Source organism: Musca autumnalis, unplaced genomic scaffold (genome assembly GCF_047663935.1).
Source record: "Musca autumnalis isolate F117 unplaced genomic scaffold, ASM4766393v1 scaffold_2, whole genome shotgun sequence".
NCBI lineage: Eukaryota > Metazoa > Arthropoda > Insecta > Diptera > Muscidae > Musca > Musca autumnalis.
The window spans coordinates 34276946-34300062 of record NW_027411755.1 but is presented as its reverse complement, the minus strand read 5'-3'; the positions used below and the strand labels follow the sequence as shown (position 1 = coordinate 34300062).

The following is a 23117-nucleotide window of genomic DNA, read 5'->3' as shown; positions in this document are numbered from 1 at the left end:
GAATCATTGTGCGGCGTTTTATTTTCAGGGAATGTACAGGGATGGGTTGGATGGAAATAGGATGTATATTTTGTTGTCAAATGACGTTCGTTGGTAATTGCATCGGTTGAGAACGTCTGGACAATGTTCGCCAGGACCACCTTTGGTTTTTATGGAAAGAAAATTTGAATACGTCCACTTTTTAAAATAGGTTATATCTACAAAACTACTGAACCGATTTTAAAATTTTAAGAGAATGTACAGGGATGGCCCCGGGTAAAAATAGGCTGCATATTTTGTGGTATAAAAAAACGCTGCATTTGCAATAATAGCAAATGTATCGGGTTAAACATTTGCGAATAAATTTAAAATCTAGGTACTTCTTTGGGGACAAAGGACCCGACCACCCCTACATTTTTGAATATGTTATATCTTTAATACTTAATTACTTACTTAGCTGGCACATTACAGAACATTTGTTCTATAGGCCGAACTAAGAAAAGATCTCCATTTCTCTGTTTATTGCTTCGCTTTCTGAAATATCGCGCCTTTTCATCTCTTCATCCACTTGTTTGCGCCACCTATTTCATAAATTGCCAATTCCGCGGGCACCGCCAAGCGGACCATATTTATAAGCCTTTTTAGCGGGATCATCATCGCTGCCGTTGTATAGCAAATACAGCTCGTGGTTCATGCGACGTCGATATTCACCGTCAATGCAGATTGGTCCGTAGATCATTCGAATAACTTTTCTCTCAAACACACCTCGCACTACCATGTACCCAGGCTTCGGAACCATACATCAGCACGGGTAGTATCAGTGTTTTGTAGAGCGTTATTTTTGTTTGACGAGATGTGGTTTTGTTTTTAAACTGCTTACTTAAGCCAAAGCAGCATCTGTTGGCCAATACAACTCTTCTTTTTATTTCACAACTGATGTCGTTTGTTGTGTTTACGGAGGTGCCGAGGTAGACGAAGTCTTTTAATACCTCAATGGACGCATTGCGCGTCGACACCATCAACTTGGTCTTCTCACCGTTAACCGCCAGACCCACTTTAGCAGATTCTCCTTCGACCTTCATAAAGGTATCAGTTACTTATTTTACTGATCGGCCCATGATGTCTATATCATCAGCATAAGCAAGAAACATGTGACTATTGGTGTAGATTGTGCCACTTTTTTGACGTTTGCCTCTCGTATAACCTTTTACAGTAGGATGTTGAAGAGATCACACGAAAGACTGTCTCCTTGTCTGAAACCTCTTTTGGTACCAAACTCTTAGGAGAGGTTCTTTCCTATTTCAACTGAGGACCTCGTGTCAGTTAAAGTCATTTTACAAAGCCGAATGAGCTTTGCAGGAATACCAAAATCAGACATGGCTTGGAACACCTTTGAACGTATAGGGCTGTCGAAGGCTGCTTTATAATCGACAAAAAGGTGGTAGGTGTCGATCTGCATCTCTTGGGTCTTCTCAAGTATTTGCTGCAGGGTAAATATCTGGTCAATGGTGGACTTGCCAGGTCTAAAGCCGCATTGGTATGGTCCAATTATCTCGTTGACCATAGGCTTTAGTCGTTCGCACAATATCCCTGACACGATCTTGTAGGCAATAGGGAGTAGACTTTTGCCCCTATAGTTAGAGCATACAGTCTTATCTCCCTTCTTGTGGACGGGGCACAGGATACTCAGGTTCCAATCGTCGGGTACTCGTTCTTCCTGCCAGATGGTGCTAACTAGCTGATGAATACACGTTTTCAGCGTGTCGCCTCCGGTTTTAAACAGCTCGGCTGCTAAGCCATCGGGTCCTGCTGCCTTATTATTCTTCAGCCGATTTTTTGCTGTCTTTACCTCATCTTGGCTGGGCGGTATACATTCAATACCATCTTCTGGGATTGAGACTGTGGTATCTTCGTCGTCTTCGCTGCTATTGGATACCAACAGTTTTGAAAAATGTTCTTTCCATATCCTGAGTACACTCTCTGTATCAGTTACCAAATTACCTTGCTGGTCTCTTCAGGAGGATGTGCCTGTACCAAAGCCATCAGTTTGATGCTTGACTCTTTGGTAGAATTTTCGGACTTCATTCTGGCTCCTGTACATCTCGATTTTTTCACACTCCCGCTTTTCCATCTCTCTCTTAATCCTGCGGAAAAGACGTTTCTCCTCTCTCCTTTTCTCCCTGTATCTCTCTCGTGCGCTACGCGTTGCTACTGATTGTAAAGTAGCCCTATATGCCGCATATTTCTCTTCGGTGGCAGCACGACACTCCTGATCATACCATGGATTCCTTGGTGGAGGTCTCTGGTATCCAAGTATGGATTTTGCGGCTGTTTGTACATCTAACAAGCTTGATGAATGTCTTCCATCTATCACAACATGATCAATTTGATGTCTTGTTTTCTGATCTGGAGACAGCCAGGTGCCCTTATGAATATCGAGATGATTTAATCTGGTACTGCTAACTACTATGTTTTTTGCAGCTGCAAAGTCTATCAGCCTCATACCATTGTCAGATGTTTCACTGTGTAGACTGAATTTCCCGACTATTGGGCCAAAGATATTCTCCTTTCCAATTTTGGCATTAAAATCTCCTAGAATAATTTTAATGTCATGGGCAGGGCAACGGTCATATGTTTCTTCTAAGCGCTCGTAAAATATATCTTTGGTCTGTTCGTCTTTTTCTTCAGTGGGAGCATGAGCGCAAATAAAGCTGATGTTGAAGAATTTAGCTTTAATTCGAATTGCAGCAAGTGTTGCATTCACTGGGGTGAAGATTGATACCAGATGTTTTAGCCTCCGACTAACTACGAATCCGCAACCAAACTCATGCTTTACGTCATGGCAGCTATAATACAGTGCGTCACCTTTCGGTATTGTTGTGACGCATTTCCCAATTCATCGTATTTCCTTTATGGCAGTAATATCGGCCTTGTACTTTTCAAGTTCGTCTGCCAATGCGAAGACTGCACCTTCCCTGTAAAGAGTGCGAACATTCCAGGTGCAGATTTGCAGATCATGGTCCTTAAAACGTTTGCGGGGTTCGTCAAATTTAGATGGGTTTGTTTTTCTTCTCTTTCGTTTTTTCATAGTAGGCTGTTTTTTTTAGGGGAGGGTTACTAACCCGACGCCCAAACCCAAGTTTTGAACGTTCTTATGGGTGAATGCGCGGCACATGTTAGCTCACTACCTTTAACGGGTGTTAAAGGCAGTTCCCCAGGTGACACCTCGGAGAGGTCAGTGTCCACTTGAGATGAAAGAGGGACCAAGATAAATCCTGGGCTTTGCCATGTTAAAACCGGTCAGGCCCGTTCCTTGGTATCTTCCATCCCCTACGTCACCCCAAAACCTGCTCAACTATCTCCAGTAAATATGTGGTTACAACCCAGCGGAACAGCCACATTCCTAGACCTGCAGTTAGACCCAGAGCCTGACTGCTAGTTTTAAATAAATGTATTAACAAAAACATGTGTTACTCTTTCCAAAAACACTTGGAAGTGTCTTTTTAATGATACTCAAAACAAATAACTCCCTTTTGACACCCATCATTAAACGCAAATAGAAACCCTTTAGCAAATGCTTAGCCATTTCATGCTCAATTTTTCAGGCATTTCAATTTTTATTTTATTTTCGATTACAAATTGGCAGCTCCAAAGAGTAGCGCCTAAATGAAAGGTTCCAATTTAAATTAAGTGTGACTAAGAGTCAGAAAAATGCCACATAATAAAGCAAATGTAATTTTTTGTTAATGGTAATATAGCCAGGTAATGACGTACAAATAGATGAAAAAAAAAACAATCATGGGACCAAAGATAAGAAGGGGAATACAAACAATTGTTTTGTAAAATCGTTATGTTATGGTTTATAAGCCAAAGGTGGTGCACCAGTTACAATACCAGCAATCCACAATATATGGGACAAGTGAGCGAGCAAGCAAGGAAATAGCAAACAAGCTGGCTGGCTAAGAAGAAAAAAGGCATGGTCGGTCACAAACGAAATCAAATAAATAAATCTGGCACGAATTGCATGTATAACCCAGCAACATAGTGGCCTGCTTTGAAGTTTGTTTGTAGTAGGGGAAGTGTGGTTGGTCGTGGGGTTTGTCTCTGGGTTTCTGGACCATTTGCTGGTGGTGCTTTGCGGCTTGTCATGACAAGTTTACCATTTTGTCGGGCTACAAGTGACTCCCACAGTGACCAACTGTTGTTGGATGTTTTTTTTTGTTTGCTTCAGCATGGGGATAAATGGTGATTTGTTTAAATCAGCAGTACTCCTGTTCCACTTAGAGTTGATAATGAGTGTAGCAGGGGAAAAAGTGATTCATGATGAAAATGAAAGGTATGAAATTTAAAGGTTTAATGCTGCCGGAATTATTAGAGCAATGAGGTCCAAATTGGTAGGATTTTTAAAAAAAGGTTCTGGGGTATAATGGTGTACCTTCGCCAGAGCCGATTTTATTGATGCTATATAAAGATGGTCAAAGGAAGGTTCCAGATCTTTGTGTAGCATCAACAAAATGGGCAGTGGCGAAGACACGCCATATGCGATGCTGACCCGAGTTACACTACATTACCACCTCTTCATATTTTGCAAAAAAAAAATTGTTTGACGATCGGAACGTTGAACTCACAACTCTCGGTCTTGTAGTCAGTCGGACACGCTCTGGGTGACCGTTGCTTAGTAATGAGTAAAACTATGACACATTAAAGACCTATTATATTATTTGAAACTTTTTTTAAATCCACGATTATTTGAATTTTTTTTTAATAAAACAATATTTTTAAAAAATCCCCGATTACAAATAAAAGTCACGTTTATTAGAAAAATATTTGTAAAAAATTCCACGATTATTAGAAGAATATTTAAAAAAATCCATTATTATTGAAAATATGTATTTAAAAAATACTATTATTGAAAAAACATTTTTAAAAAATCCACTATTATTGAAAATATATATCAAGAAAAATATTGAATTATTGAAAAAAAATTTAAAAAAAACTTACGCTTATTTGAAAAATATATTTTTTAAATCCACGATTATTTGAAAAATATTTTTAAAAAAATCTACGCTTATTTGAAAAATATTTTTAAAAAAATCTACGCTTATTTGAAAAATATTTTTAAAAAAATCTACGCTTATTTGAAAAATATTTTTAAAAAAATCTACGCTTATTTGAAAAATATTTTTAAAAAAATCTACGCTTATTTGAAAAATATTTTTAAAAAAATCTACGCTTATTTGAAAAATATTTTTAAAAAAATCTACGCTTATTTGAAAAATATTTTTAAAAAAATCTACGCTTATTTGAAAAATATTTTTAAAAAAATCTACGCTTATTTGAAAAATATTTTTAAAAAAACCTACGCTTATTTGAAAAATATTTTTAAAAAAATCTACGCTTATTTGAAAAATATTTTTAAAAAAATCTACGCTTATTTGAAAAATATATCTTTTTAAATCCACGATTATTTGAAAAATATATTTTTTTAAATCCACGATTATTTGAAAAATATTTTTAAAAAAATCCACGCTTATTTGAAAATTATATATTTTAAATCCACGATTACTTGAAAAATATTCCACGAATATTTGAAAAATATTTAAAAAAAAACACTATTATTGAGAAAATATTAAAAAAAATCCATGATTATTTGAAAAATATTATTTTAGAAAAAAAAACGAATATTTGAAAAATATTTAAAAAAAAACACTATTATTGAGAAAATATTAAAGAAAATCCATGATTATTTGAAAAATATTTTGTTTAGAAAAAAAATCCAGGATTATTAAAAAAAATATTTTTTTTTAAAAAATCCATAATTGAAAAATATTAAAAAAAACCACTATTATTGAGAAAATATTAAAAAAACACTATTACTGAGAAAATATTAAAAAAAAATCCACGATTAATTGAAAAATATTTTCTTTTAAAAATACACGATTATTTGAAAAATATTTTTTATAAAATCCACGATTATTTGAAAAATATTTTTTATAAAATTGAGAAATTATTAAAGAAAATCCATGATTATTTGAAAAATATTTTGTTTAGAAAAAAAATCCATGATTATTAAAAAAAATATTTTTTAAAAAATCCACGATTAATTGAAAAATATTTTCTTTTAAAAATCCACGATTATTTGAAAAATATTTTTTATAAAATCCACGATTATTTGAAAAATATTTTTTATAAAATCCACGATTATTCGAAAAATATTTTTTTATAAAATCCACGATTATTTGAAAAATATTTTTTATAAAATCCACGATTATTTGAAAAATATTTTTTAAAAAATCCCCGATTATTTGAAAAATATTTTTTAAAAAATCCCCGATTATTTGAAAAATATTTTTTAAAAAATCCCCGATTATTTGAAAAATATTTTTTATTAAATCCACGATTATTTGAAAAATATTTTTTAATAAATCCACGATTATTTGAAATATAATTTTTAATAAATCCACGATTATTTGGAAAATATGTTTTATAAAATCCACGATTATTTGAAACATATTTTTTAAAAATCCACGATTATTTAAAAAATTCTTTTTAAAAATCCACGATTATTTGAAAAATATTTTTTAAAAATCCACGATTATTTGAAAAATATTTTTTTATAAAATCCACGATTATTTGAAAAATATTTTTTATAAAATCCACGATTATTTGAAAAATATCTTTTATAAAATCCACGATTATTTGAAAAGTATTTTTTATAAAATCCACGATTATTTGAAAAATATTTTTTATAAAATCCACGATTATTTGAAAAATACTTTTTATAAAATCCACGATTATTTGAAAAATATTTTTTATAAAATCCACGATTATTTGAAAAATATTTTTTAAAAAATCCACGATTATATGAAAAATATTTTTTATAAAATCCACGATTATTTGAAAAATATTTTTTATAAAATCCACGATTATTTGAAAAATATTTTTTATAAAATCCACGATTATTCGAAAAATATTTTTTTATAAAATCCACGATTATTTGAAAAATATTTGTTATAAAATCCACGATTTGAAAAATATTTTTTAAAAAATCCCCGATTATTTGAAAAATATGTTTTAAAAAATCCACGATCATTACAAATTTATTTATACAGATGGATCGAAATCAGACAACTGTATTAGTTACAGTATAGTAAATAATGAAGAAATTATAATGTCATCACTTCTACCCGAATATTCATCAATCTTTTCTGCTGAAATTATAGCGATCTATATAGCTATTAAATATACCAACAACTTAAGGGGAAAATTTGCCATTGTATCTGATTCACTATCAGCTCTTGACTGCATTGCCAGTCATAATAATGACAACATATATGCCTCCCTAATTAGGGATATTATAAACCATAAAAAACATCTACTTGTATGGGTCCCAGGACACACTAATATAAAAGGAAACGAATTCGCTGATATGGTTGCAAAGGAAGCTTCCAGATGTCCTCTTATCACCACAGAAAATTTATCTTCAAATGATATCAAGAAATTTATCAATAACGATTTTTCCAATAAAAAACTTTTAACATGGGAACAGTCATCTGACTGGTACAAATACATTAACAATAGCAAAACCAACATAAAAACTTATCTGCAAAACGAAAAATCTCTTTCCAGAACTGACCAAATAAAAATTATTCGGTTAAGACTGGGACACTGTAGAGCTACTCATGATTGTATCATGAATAAAGCCCTAAAAAAAGAATGTAAATTTTGTAACTCAAATGTTTTTGACATGAATCATCTGTTAACAAGCTGCCAATACATTAAAAACTGTATTAATAAAAGTTTTCCTAACAATAACTTCATTGAAATTTTACAAAATCCACACAATATATCATTGAAACTTGAAATAATAAATTTTTTAAAACAAAGTAACCTATATAACTACATATAAAGAACCTTGTATCCAAAGTATATTTTCTTATTCAAAATATTCTTATATTTATTTGTTAATATACCTATATTTGTATATCTAAAGTATTATTTTAGCTTAAGGCCTCAGTAGCCAGAGCTATTTCCTTATATTTGTAATTTACTTATAAATATAAATGTTAATAAATAAATAAATAAATAAAAAAATCCACGATTATTTGAAAAATATGTTTTAAAAAATCCACGATTATTTGAAAAATATGTTTTAAAAAATCCACGATTATTTGAAAAATATTTTTTAATAAATCCACGATTATTTGAAAAATATTTTTTAATAAATCCACGATTATTTGAAAAATATTTTTTATAAAATCCACGATTATTTGAAAAATATTTTTTTATAAAATCCACGATTATTTTAAAAATATTTTTTATAAAATCCACGATTATTTGAAAAACATTTTTTATAAAATCCACGATTATTTGAAAAATATTTTTTAAAAAATCAACAATTATTAGAAATAATTTTAAAGAATCCACGATTATTATAAAATATTTTTAAAGAATCCACGATTATTAGAAAATATTTTTAAAGAATCCACGATTATTAGAAAATATTTTTAAAGAATCCACGATTATTAGAAAATATTTTTAAAGAATCCACGATTATTAGAAAATATTTTTAAAAAAATCCACGACTATTTGTTTTTTTTTTTTTTTGAAATCCACTATTATTTGATTTTTGTAAATCCACGATTCTTTGAAAAATATGTTTTAAAAAATTCACGATTCTTTGAAAAACATTTATTAAATCCACGATTATTTGAAAAATATGTTTTAAAAAATTCACGATTCTTTGAAAAACATTTATTAAATCCACGATTATTTGAAAAATATGTTTTAAAAAATTCACGATTCTTTGAAAAACATTTATTAAATCCACGATTCTTTGAAAAATATGTTTTAAAAAATCCACGATTCTTTGAAAAATATGTTTTAAAAAATCCACGATTCTTTGAAAAATATTTTTTAAAAAATCCACGATTATTTGAAAAATATTTTTTACAAAATCCACGATTATTTGAAAAATATGTTTTAAAAAATCCACGATTATTTGAAAAATATGTTTTAAAAAATCCACGATTATTTGAAAAATATTTTTTAAAAAATCCATTATTATTTGAAAAATATTTTTTACAAAATCCACGATTATTTGAAAAATATTTTTTACAAAATCCACGATTATTTGAAAAATATGTTTTAAAAAATCCACGATTATTTGAAAAATATGTTTTAAAAAATCCACGATTATTTGAAAAATATGTTTTAAAAAATCCACGATTATTTGAAAAATATTTTTTAATAAATCCACGATTATTTGAAAAATATTTTTTATAAAATCCACGATTATTTGAAAAATATTTTTTTATAAAATCCACGATTATTTGAAAAATATTTTTTTATAAAATCCACGATTATTTGAAAAATATTTTTATAAAATCCACGATTATTTGAAAAATATTTTTTATAAAATCCACGATTATTTGAAAAATATTTTTTTATAAAATCCACGATTATTTGAAAAATATTTTTTAAAAAATCCACGATTATTTGAAAAATATTTTTTTTATAAAATCCACGATTATTTGAAAAATATTTTTTACAAAATCCACGATTATTTGAAAAATATTTTTTAAAAAATCCATTATTATTTGAAAAATATTTTTTACAAAATCCACGATTATTTGAAAAATATTTTTTACAAAATCCACGATTATTTGAAAAATATGTTTTAAAAAATCCACGATTATTTGAAAAATATGTTTTAAAAAATCCACGATTATTTGAAAAATATGTTTTAAAAAATCCACGATTATTTGAAAAATATGTTTTAAAAAATCCACGATTATTTGAAAAATATTTTTTAATAAATCCACGATTATTTGAAAAATATTTTTTATAAAATCCACGATTATTTGAAAAATATTTTTTTATAAAATCCACGATTATTTGAAAAATATTTTTTTATAAAATCCACGATTATTTGAAAAATATTTTTATAAAATCCACGATTATTTGAAAAATATCTTTTATAAAATCCACGATTATTTGAAAAATATCTTTTATAAAATCCACGATTATTTGAAAAATATCTTTTATAAAATCCACGATTATTTGAAAAATATCTTTTATAAAATCCACGATTATTTGAAAAATATTTTTTATAAAAACCACGATTATTTGAAAAATATTTTTTTAAAAAATCCACGATTATTTGAAAAATATTTTTTAAAAAACCCACGATTATTTAAAAAAAAAAAAAAATTTAAAATCCACGGTTTTTTAAAAAATATTTTTTTAAAAAATCCACGATTATTTGAAAAATATTTTTTAAAAAATCCACGATTCTTTGAAAAAATATTTTTTAAAAAATCCACGGTTATTTGAAAAATATTATTTTAAAAAATCCACGATTATTTCAAAAATATTTTTTTAAAAAATCAACGATTATTTGAAAAATATATTTTAGAAAATCCACGGTTATTTGAAAACTATTTTTTTAAAAAATCCACGATTATTTGAAAAAATATTTTTAAAAAATCCACGATTATTTAAAAAATCGAAGATTATTGAGAAAATATTAAAAAATGTGTACGATTATTTGAAAAATATATTTATTTTTAAATCCACCATTACTTAAAAAATATTTTAAAAAACCAGGATTATTTGAAAAATATTTTTTTAAAAAATCCAAGAATATTCGAAAAATATTTTTTAAAAAATCTACGATTATTTGAAAAATATTTTTTAAAATAATCTACGATTATTTGAAAAATATTTGTTTTAAAAAATCCACGATTATTTGATTTTTTTTTAAATCCATTTGAATTTTTTTTTAGAAATTTTTTTTTAGAAAATCCACAATTATTTGAAAAATATTTTTTAAACAAATTCACGATTATTTCAAAAATATTTTTTAAAAAATCCACGATTTTTTTGTGGTCGCCTCAATATCCCACAAAAATTTTTGAAATGTGGTATTTAGTCTTCGTTGGGTGGTATACAACTTGTTGGTATAGGCCCACCCCTTCATATAGCCCCCACAGATGGGTACCCTCCGATTTTCGGTATTTTTAAGATTTTGGCCTCAATATCCCACCGAATTGCCTGAAATTTGGTATTTGGTTTTTAATGGGATAAAGTGTATATCCCATTAAAGATTTGAAATTTATTTGTATAGGTCCATGTTTTCATAAAGCCCCCGATTTTCGGTATTTTGAAGGTTGTGGCCTCAATATCACACCGAAATGGCTCACATTTGGTATATTGTCTTCGTTGGCGGTATAGAGCTTTCCACCTCAAATTTTTCATATAATACCATAAAACAGCGCCGCCAATTTTGGGTAGTTCGAAGGCCCGGCCAAACTTAACGCCGGTCTTACTTGTTGCTAGTTAGGATTGTTATTGCTTCATGGACTTGTCTAGAAGAGTGCACATCCAATTCGTCCTGGCTCAACCACAAATAACGCCCACTTTACACATTGAGATTATTGTTTATTAGCCTAGTCCGGCTGGCCGTTCGGTTGTGTGTTGTGGTTTGGGCAACAATTTTATGATTTGGTTATTGCCGTTTATGATGACGATGTGGGTTTATTTGTTAATTCACATAACTACCAAAAAACATGCATAAACATATTCTCCAACTGTTGTTGTTGCAGTTTTTGTTATTGTCCATGTCCATTTCATTTGTATTGCATTTTCTATATCCTTTTACATAACAATAGCCATGTGCAATCATTGCCGAGTTGTATAGTTTTCAAATCTAGTCTAACTGCTCAGGAAAAAAACTAATACAAAGGAACAAAGCGGCAGAGAGAGGTCTTATTTAATATGGTTCAAATCGAAACAAATCGTGATTTACAACCCAGTCATGGTTTAGATTGTAAACTATTTATAGACATGCAAAGTTTGGTGTCTTTTTTCGGTATTGGTGTTGGCGTAGCACCACAAACACTACAACAGCAACAAAAACTCCACTAAACCCGGTCATTGTTTGGTATATTTAGTCATTTTACTTTGTTAAGGCGTAAATGTGAGAAGTTTTATGGTGACAATTTTACACAATTGTTAATTTCTGTTTTTTTTCTCTACAGTTGACCATTCATTCATTTGCCCGGTTCGTTCTGTTATATTTTCAACTTCGTTTCTTTCATCTGTAATTCGCGCTGGCTTTTGGTGACAACAAAGCGAATAAAATTTGTCATAAATCAAAAATTTATTACAATAAATTATAATAGAAAAGTATGTAGGTCCGTTTGTTGTTCGTTCGTTGTGTTGATTTGCAACAAGGTAATGGGAAAATAATTTTGTCAAAATTCAAAATATTTCCATTGTTCACGTGCAACACGGATCCGTGTAATTTGACAATGTTATAATATTGAAAAATAGCAATTAATTTAGATTTGTTACCAAAAAGGGCAGCCATTATGATGCCTCAGCAAATGTTGGCCCCAATCCGAGCGTGTTGTATAAGCAGATAGATATTACACGAAGTTTTTTTTTTGATTTTCTAGTGGAATTCCTCGAATTTTTAGTCTGGAAAGTCCTCAGCGAAATTATTCGAGAACGGACTCAAAACTGAATATTGTCATTTGAAAGAAAATTTCTTGGCACTTATTTATTTTTAAAGACTATGTCTATCATCCGTTGAGTCAAATTTTCGATAACTCCTTCGAGCGTTAGGTTTTGCTCCAAGGCCTGAATCGAAGCGAGTTTGTCCGCATAAACTTTAGACTTAACATCCCCCAACAGGAAAAAGTCTAAATGTGGCATATCACATGATCTTGGTGGCCGGCCTAAAACGAGAAATTGAACCGGCCTAAAACGAGAAATTATCCGCCCACCAAAGTGTTCTCTCAATAAATCCATTGATTTGTGGCGCGTATTGTTGAAAACAAATGTAAACGAGATCATAAGCTTAATTTTCGGGCATCAAATAGCGGTTATCATGACACGTTGACGGTTGCGTTCTCACCGGTAACATTTTTGAGGAAATATGGACCGATGATTCCACCGTCCCACGAACCACACCAATCTGTTGTATAACAATCAATCACAATATGGAGGGTATATCAAAACCCATAAGAACGTTAAAAACTTGGGTTTGGGCGTCGGGCTAGTAACGTCGGGCTAGTAACGACTTTTCCGTAGAAAAAACAGAGAGATGGAAAAGAGGGAGTGTGAACAAACAGAGATGTACAGGAGACAGAACGAAGTCCGAAAATTCTACCAAAGAGTGAAGCATCAAACTTATACTTTGGTACAGGCATATCCTCCTGTAGAGACCAACAAGGTAATTTGGTTACTGATACAGATAGTGTGCTCAGGATATGGAAAGAAGATTTTTCCAAACTGTTGGTATCCGATAGCAGTGAAGATACCACAGATCCAATCCCAGAAGATGGTATTGAATGTATACCGCCCAGCCAAGATGAGGTAAGGACAACAATAAACCGGATGAAGAATAATAAGGCGTCAGGAGCAGATGGCCTACCAGCCGAGCTGTTCAAAACCGGAGGCGACACGCTGATAAGGTGTATGCATCAGCTAGTTAGCACCATCTGGAAGGAAGAACGCGTACCCGACGATTGGAACGTGAGCATCCTATGTCCAGTCCACAAGAAGAGAGATAAGACTGTATGCTCTAACTATAGGGGCATAAGTCTGCTCCCTATAGCCTACAAGAACGTGTCAGGGATATTGTGCGAACGACTAAAGCCTATGGTCAACGAGATAATTGGACCATACCAATGCGGCTTTAGACCTGGCAAGTCCACCATTGACCAGATATTTACCCTGCGGCAAATCCTGGAGAAGAGATGCAGATCGACACCTACCACCTTTTTGTCGATTATAAAACAGCATTCGACATCCCGCTGCGTTCAAAGGTATTCCAAGCCATGTCTGAATTTAGTATCCCCGCAAAACTCATCCAACTTTGTAAAATGACTTTAACTGACACGAGGTCCTCAGTTAAAATAGGAAAGAACCTCTCCGAAGAGTTTGGGACCAAAAGAGGTTTCAGACAAGGAGACAGCCTGTCGTGTGATCTCTTCAACATCCTGCTGGAAAAGGTTATACGAGAGGCAAACGTCAAAAGAAGTGGCACAATCTACACCAATAGTCACATGTTACTTGCTTATGCTGATGATATAGACATCATGGGCCGATCAGTAAAAGAAGTAACTGATACCTTTATAAAGGTCGAAGAAGAATCTGCTAAAGTGGGTCTGGCGGTAAACGGTGAGAAGACCAAGTTGATGCTGTCGACGCGCAATGCGTCCATTGAGCTCGGACCGACTGTGGAAGTTGGTTCCTATAATTTTGAGGTAGTAAAGGACTTTGTCTATCTCGGCACCTCCGTAAGCACAACAAACGACATCAGTTGTGAAATAAAGAGAAGAATTGAATTGGTCAAGTACGATGGCAAAAAGAAGTGGTGATAGTGGGCAGCCCTGTTTTACACCGGCGTTTTTATAAAAAGGTTCGCTGATCATCCCATTGTGCCTCACATGCAAAGAGGCATTTTGGTACATCAACCGTATTAAATTAACAATTTTTGCTGGAACACCCTTCGAGTACAGTGCATCCCATATTGCTTTATGGAGTCAAAAGCTTTTTTAAAATCAACAAAAACGAGATAAAGCGGCTATCTCTATTCGAATGACTGTTCCATAGTTATTCTGAGTGTGGTCGTTTGATCCAAACAGTTTCTATGGGGCCTAAAACCAGCTTGTTCTTCTCTCAATGCTTGCTCAACACATTTTAATCTGTCGCTTATGATGGTAGCAATTATTTTATATATGGTATTTAAAAGTTATTTTAGGGATTTTGATAATGGCTCCTTTTGTCCATGTATCTGGCATGTTTTAATGCGTCCATGTTTGTTATATGGTGAGAGTATTTTCGTTACTGCTGAGAGATTAGTTTGAAGTAGTTCGGGTGGGATTCAGTCTTCTCCAGGAGCTTTATTTTTTTTCTTTAGGTTTGTTATGACACTTTTTATTTCTTCGATGTCGGGGGTGGCTTCATTGATGTTATTGCTAATTTCAGGACGTACATTGACTGTGGCTTCATAACGGGAAGTGCCGTCGTCATAGTTTATACTCTCGAAGTTTTCTTTCCATCTTCGGGTTTGGTCTTTTGTTGTTGTAGTCAGTTTTCCGTTGATGTCTTTGATCAGTTGGTTCCTATGCTTATTGCTGTTTGATATGCGACCGATTATTTGAAGTAGCTCTCGCTCCGGCAGCGTTCTCGGCTTAGATATGCACGTTTATCATGTGTGGCAGATTTTTTTAGTTGTTTTGCTACCTCTTTATATTGGCTTTTCAAATCCATGTTGTTATTCTGCTGTATTTTTAGTTGGTTTCGTTTCATTTGACATAGCTCAACAAACCATTCACCGTTACAGTTCATCGTGCCCATTGCGTGTATTCCCATAATCTCACTCAATCCAGCGTTGTTGCTTCCTATTTTTGCAGTGAAGTCTCCAGTGAGCATTATTATATCTCTCTTAGGGTCTGGTGTAGGGTGGTTGTGAGCTGGTAATAAAATTCGTCTTTAATTGTGTCTTCAGCCTCTTCCGTCGGTGCGTAGCATTGGATTATGGTAATGCACTTGTTTGCTTTGGTATAAAATCGAGCAGTAATGATGCGATCAGGGACAGGGTCGCAATATTTGAGAGATTGAGCATGTTTTTTAGGTTATCAAGTAACCCACACCGCTTTCATGCTTCAAATCTTTACCACTATACAACACGACATTTACATTTTTTGACGTGATTTTGTCGCTCTTGAGCCATCTCATCTCGCTTATTTCAAGGATGGCGATATTATATTTGCTTAATTGTTGCTCAAGCTGCGCAAGTCTTGATGTCTCTCTTAGCGTTTTTACGGTCCATTGTCCTATTCGTATCCTTTTCCGTGAGCCAATGGTCGTCATCGAGTTGGAGGTTCATTTGTTTTTATTTCTGTAGAAGTTTCTGTAATCGTTGTGTAATTCGGATTAGTGGGTGATTGGTCCGCTGAATCCTATGATGGTACTGGGGCTGCTAGATAAAAGATGTCATCCCACCTCGATTAATCACATTTATAAAGCGAACCGCTTGCACCAAGACCGACGTCCGCATTCCGCTGTACGAGTGCCGCTTGTAAGGATTCCGTTACCAAAGATAGCCATACCAGTCGCTTCGACTTCTTCCCATCGTTTGTACTAAGGAACCAGCTGCCGTTCCTTAGGCTAGATTTTGGTCACCCTGGGGTATTTTATTTCCCCGATGTTCACCTTGCATAAGCTGCAAGCAGAACGTCCCCAATTCGCCAATGGGAGGGTGCCGATGGAGGAAACCCCGCAAGGGACTCAGCCCCATTATCACACCGAAATGGCTGAAATTTGGTACTTGGTGTTCATTTGGGGTATTAAACGTTCCATATGAAATTTGTCGGCATAGGTCCACGCCTTCATATAGGCCCCATACCTCAGGATTTTCTGTGTTTTGAAAGTTGTGATCTCAATATTACTCAGAAATGGCTGAAATTTGGTATTTGGTGTTCATTTGGGTTGCTAAACGTTCCATATGAAATTAGTAGGTATAGGTCCACGCTTTCATATAGCCTCCATAGGACGTATCTCCCGATTTTCGGAGCTTTGAAGGTTGTGGCCTGAATATTCCTCAGAAAAGGCTGACATTTGGTATTTAGCCTTCGTTGGGGGTATAAAACTATGCTCCAGAAACTGGCCGGTACATGTCCACGTCTTAGTGTAGCCCCCATAGAACGGTACCTCCCTATTTCCGGTATTTTTAGGGTTGTGGCCTTAATATTCCACCGAAATGACTGAAATTTAGTATTTGGTATTCATTCGGGGCATTAAACTTTCAATATGAAATTAGTCGGCATAGGTCCACGCCTTCATACAGGCCCCATAGAACGGTACCTTCCGATTTTCGGTGCTTTGAAGGTTGCGACTTCAGTATTCCTCAGAAATGGCTGAAATTTGCTATTTTGTCTTCATTTGGGGTATTAAACGTTCCATATGAAATTTTTCGGTACAGGTACACGCCTTCATATAGCCCCCATAGAACGGTATCTCCCGATTTTTGGTAGTTTGAAGGTTGTAGACGCATTATCACACAGAAATGGCTTAAATTCGGTACTTAGTCCTCGTTGGGGGTATAAAACTTTCTCCCAGAAATTTTTCGGTATAGGTTCATGCCTTCATGTAGCCTCCATAGAGCGGTACCACCCGATTTTTGGTATTTTTAAGGGTTTAGCCTCATTATCCCATCGAAATGGCTTATATTTGGTATTTAGTTTTCTCCCCGAAATTTTTCGGTATTGGCCCACGCCTTCATATAGCCCCCATAGAACGGTACCTCCCGATTTTCTATATTTTGAAGGTTTTAGCCTCATTATCACACCGAAATGGCTTAAATTCGGTACTAAGCCTTCGTTGGGGGTATAAAACATTCTCCCAGAAATTTGTCGGTATAGGTCCACGCCTTCATATAGCCCCCATACAACGGTACCTCCCGATTTCCTAATTCTGAAGGTTGTGACGTCAATATCCCACCGAAAGACTGAAATTTGTTATTTAGTCTTCCATGGTGTTATAAAATATTCCAAAAGAGAACTATCAGTATAGGTCTGCGGGTTCCTATATCCCCCATAAAAGCGTACCTCTTGATTTTCGATATTTTAAAGGTTTTACCGAAATATCGGAAATTTGATATTTAGTCTTCTTTGAGTGTAAAAACTTTCCGCCAGAAATTTGATCGACGTTTTAATATAGCCCCTATGGAACAGTACCTCCCGAATTTCTATATTTTGAAGGTTAGCCAAATTATTTTACCGAACTTGCTGAAATTTGGTATTTTGTATTTTTCATAAACGAAAGGAAACTAATTTTACTTCAATACAACTCGTGGTGGAGGATATAACAAGTTTGGCCTTGCCGAACTTAACGCCGTTCTTAGTTGTTATCCTTTTCATGGGTGTTAAAGAAAGTTTTGCAGGTGGCGACTTAGCATGTGACACCAGGGGGGGCTTAATATAAAAGAGGGACCAAGATAATTCCACGGCTTTTTCATTTTAAGGCTGGTCAGGGTAATTTATTAGTATAATGCATACTCTACGTCAAACTATCGAGAAATTTTTTCACAATTGGTACTGTTTTAAAATTCAGACTGTCTGTTTTAATATATCATATATTTGGTTTTCATTTTTTTAATTGCAATTTCGCTCTCAAAAAAGTTTAGTCAAGCACTAAATATTATCCGACCAAAAGGAAAGGGTTTCTTATGCTCTGGGACCCCCACCTTCATGACGATTCAGTAAAAATTACAACATTTTAGCTGATTAAAAGGACACATTATATAATGTGGAAAACATTCTGCTTTAGATCCGTTGAACAGAGTCTTTCATAGACACGATGATGGAAAACTATTATACACGCTGTAGGAAGTATATTGTAGGCGCACTATAGAAAGCCTACTATAGACCCGCTGGAGTGAGTCTATTGTAGACGCTCTGAAGGGACTCTTAAAGGCGAGTCATGCATATTTTAGACGCGCTGAAATTAGTCTATAATTGACGCTCTCAAGGAATTCTGTTAAAGGCGTTAAAGGTGTTTTATTCTATGACATAATTTCCCCTGAAGGACTTTGAAAAGTTGCATTGTCGTTTCCTATTTACCGTCATAAAAAAAACTATTTTTTGTAAATATTTTTACCAACCTTATATGGCACAGAAAACAAAAGACTTAAGACACAAACTCAACAAGGAATATTTTTGGCAAAAACTCATTGAAATAATTTTTTATATATTTTATTGTTAAACATATCATTTCAATTATCCATGAAACTGCAAATTTATACAATGAAACGAAACGCATCGAAAACTTCGAATGTTGATATACAAATATTTATGAGACCCATGGGGTATTTGTTTGATGACGATGATGGTGATGATGGCGATTACTGCCGCTGTGATTATTGGAAACAAAATTTGGACAAAAATCATTTGCTTTATTTCACATACAAAATAAAATAAATGAATGAGTACTTCATGAAAAATGCCATCTATTTTGAGTTAACTTTTTTTTTGGGGTTTTTGAAGAGGTTTTCAATGTAATTTTGGTTTTATTTTTGATATGTCAATGGGTCAGGGCTGCCAAACGTGAAGATATTCTAATATGTGTGCTGCATTGATTGGCATTCATGTGTAAAAGGCCAAATGATGGTGGTGCTGGTGGTGGCCATCATTGAAGAAGTCCAATAAATTTAAATGTTAGGTTTGCATTTTATGCGATTTACTAGACCAGATCAGTTTTTCTTTTTCAAGTTACTAATGTGCGGTTGCCTCTCTTCTTTTCCTTCTCTCCCTCTCCCCACAGATATTTTGTATCCAATGTATTGCAATTTCAAATCTATCGTGGCATGTGTCGTGCTGCTGGTCAATATGATCCCAATGATCCACGTAAACCATTGCACAAATGTGATGTCTATCGTCGCCCTGAAGCTGGCAATTTATTAAAGTGAGTATCCGTCATCCACTTCTGACAATTCTATTGCTAGGAGAAAATTACATAGCTATCACGGTACTAATGAATTGCTAACATGTTGTTATTTTAATTTTTCCTTACAGGAAAATCATGTCCAAAGGCTCTTCCCAACCCTGGCAGGAAATCATGGAAGAAGCATTGGGCGAAGGCCGCCTCGACGGCTCAGCATTACGTGAATATTTTGCTCCCCTCGAGGAATGGTTGCGTTTGGAGAATTTGCGTACCAATGAATATGTTGGCTGGAATTATGATGGTGATTACTGTAAACGTAGCATAGAAACAGCCAATCTCCAAGTATTCGGTGGCTACTATAATCATGGCCAATCATCGCTGGTGTCGACTGTAGGCTATGGCATGCTGTTTGCATCTGTAATTTTTACATATTTACTAGTATTAGTTTTAAAATGGTAATGTTCGTTTTGTTAATTGATGCTATTAAAACGGTTCGAATGACGAAAATGTGTAGTAATTCTTTGTGTTTCTGTAATGTAATTTGATACTAAAAACCAAGTCATTTTATTCATTTAATTTAAGTCATTAATAAAATTGCTTAGTTTATGTTACAGTGGCGTGGTTGGGGGTTTCGAAAAATATGTTTCACGGGACAAAGAAAATATTATGGAAGAGATGAAGGTAGTCTTTATAGAGTCAGTCTGTTATAGACGCACTGAAGGCAGTCTATTATTAATACTCTGAAAGGAAGGGAGTCTAGGGAGGTAGGATACAAACCTATTAAGTTTGTCATTCCGTTTGTTATGCACCGATATTCGTCGGAGATACTATAAAGTATAAAGGCCTGGGTAAATAAACTGCCTCGCCTGCTTGCCGTGCTTTCCAACTTCTTTCTGACATAACAAAAATAAAAGAATAAAGAAGGCAAAGCCAATTTCGAAGTAGGCTGCCCTTTTCTTTTTTATTCTTTTATCAGAAGCAAGCAAGGCAAGCAGCCGAGGCAGCTTATGTACCCAGGCTTTTAGTCTATTTTATACATCTATTTTAGGGGAGTCAATTAAAAACGAGCTGAAGGGAGTCTATTATAGGTGAGCTGAGTGAAATCTATTGCCGGCGAGCTGATGATAGTCTTTATAGCCGAGCTGATCTGGGTCTATTATATTTTCATTTCTATATTAAATAATTGTCTCTCCTAAAATGCAACCCCCACAAAAAGCAATTGCTAGCTACGCCACTGTCACTCTTAATATAAAATTATTGTTTGTATTTTTTTTTTAGTTTTGCAATAATTCAGTTAATGTTATTGTTTAAATTTACATTTTTATATGAATTATACATTTTTGTAATTTTAAGTTTAAATAAATGTAATTAGAAATGTAGCTTTAAAAACTAATCACCAAATTTTAATTAAGACATTTTGTATTATGACAATTTAAATAAATGATGTTATTAAATTATAAATGAATATTATATTTTGTTTGATTGTGTGTCACCGTGGAGCAATGGTAAGCATACCGACATTGCATAGTCAATATCAGAATTCGAGTCGCAGGCAAAACAAACAGGAAAAAATCCGAACACAGCGATAAAAACGATGTACCATATCATACATATATCTAAAGAGAATAAAAAGTATTAAAGTCAATAGTCGGACGGCGCACAGTGGTTCAGGAATCTATTTTCCTGGCCAAAAATCAAAATTTTCTTTTGTCAAAGATATTTATTTTCTATATGGGATTCGATAGTAAACATATTGAAACTAAGGAAACCAAAAATTAGGTCAAAATATTGCAAGGTGTGGGCGTGGTGTGCCCCTAAAGACGAACATTTTCCCCATTTTGGGAAATACGTAATTTTTGCAAATTTCTGGAGAAAGACGTAGCTATTTCTCGGAAACTATAACATATGTTGTGTTCATTGTTCTTTTATAAGGTAGGCAGGATTGTGGCCTTTAAAAATCGTTTTAGTAAATAACCGTAGCGTTTACACAACATGATCTATTTTATTTTTCCTCCGATACTAAATTTTATGAAGTTCCAAATTTAGTGCACTAGAACTTTTGTGGAACAACATGGAACAAAGTTCTGTTTTCACGGTAAGATGCCCGAAAGTCTCCTCTTTTAGCCGATATATACTTTTGTACCCGTCCCGTTCCGTCCGTTTAACACTTTTTTCAATTTATTGAAATTACATGGTTAAAATTGTGTGTTTTTCTATACTTTTTCCATATGAATTACAGCTTTTTGATACAAATTAAAGTTTTTTGAGTATATGAGTTTTTATACGAGTTATATAAATTTTATAAAACCCCAAGGAGTTTTTTTAATTTTTGAAAAAATTCAAATTTTTTTGTAAATTTTTTTTTAAAATTTTTTTGAATTTTTTTTTCGATTTTTTTTTTTTGATTTTTTTTTAGTTTTTTGGTAATTTTATTGTTTATTTGTTAGTGTTTGACCATCATTAATACATAGGAAGATATAAAAACCACAAAAACACACATATTTTGATGAAAAATAGTTTAAAAAACCCAAAAGTTTAATTTTGACCTTGAATTTCTCTGCAACTGCCAGACCTAATTTGACCGCCTATGATTCGTCTGAATATAAGCCCTATATTAAGACATTCGCCACTTACTAAATAATTCAAACTTGAGTATGGGTGTACTGTTAATATATGCGGTATTTCTTAAAAAATAAACTTCCAATATGTTGACTTAAACCTACCTGGCTGCCATAGTGGTACTACGTTTAGATGTTCGCCGTTCCTTGATTTCCAGGCTAGATAATATCTACAATTGTCAGCGATGAATAAAACCCCATAGCATGATGTTGGTTACACACATACACTCCCGCTCATCTGAATAAGTTTAAACATGTTTTCTTTTTATATGTTAAGGTCTCTTCAGTTGTGTTATGATGACAGGTCCATTCTATATATTTTTTTATAGTCCTATACTATGCCAACATTCACAAAAAAAATTACAACGGTGTTGCCATATTTGTGCTCAATTTTTTGGCTCATCTGAAAAGGTTTGAATCAAATACACAATTGAAAAAAGGTACTGCCTATGCAAATTTTGACCACTTTTTATACCCTCAGCCTTTAGGCTAAAGAGGGTATTTACACTTTGATACGACCAAAAATGTGCCTCATCGAAATAATGGTTTTAGACCCCAAGTATGTTTGTACGATATCCGTTTCAGACAATTTTGAGTAGATCTAGCAATGTCCGTCCGTCTGTGTGTCTGGCTGGTGCGCACGATAACTCTCGAACGGATCAATCGATTCGGTTCAAATTTTGGGTATCGAAATATCTTGTCCAGATTCGATTTAAGTTCGAAGATGGGCCATATAGGTCCACTCCTTCAGGTACCTCCCCCACAAATGTTCAAAAATTGTCGCAAAACTTGTGCGCACGATAACTCTTGTAGGGAATAACCGATTTGGTCCATACTTTGCACATCGTATAATTTCTATCAAACTAAGATGAGGTTCCAACATGGACTCAATCGGCCCACTCCTTCGGGTACCTTCCATACAAAATTTCGGAAAAGTTCAGCTTAGGACCTGGTCTTGCATTGCTTTGATTTTTGTTTACACAAGTTGTATTCGCTGTCCTCTATACGACGCTGTAAGTTTCATTAGGGGCAAGTCCATACTTCCTGAGAAAATAGCCTGAA

The 23117-nt window shown here is 33.3% G+C and overlaps 1 protein-coding gene across 2 annotated transcripts in view; it reads left to right on the top strand.

Moving 5' to 3' along the window:
* Ance-3 (angiotensin-converting enzyme Ance-3) overlaps positions 1-20902 on the top strand; it is a 511373-nt gene extending 490471 nt beyond the window's left edge. For both annotated transcript variants that reach the window (XM_073967517.1, XM_073967520.1), the window contains exons 9-10: positions 19318-19458; positions 19569-20902. In XM_073967517.1, coding sequence (XP_073823618.1) covers positions 19318-19458; positions 19569-19896 — 469 coding nt within the window. In that variant the 3' untranslated portion in view covers positions 19897-20902. The remainder of the gene's footprint in view (positions 1-19317; positions 19459-19568) is intronic.
* Positions 20903-23117: the final 2215 nt, after the last annotated feature.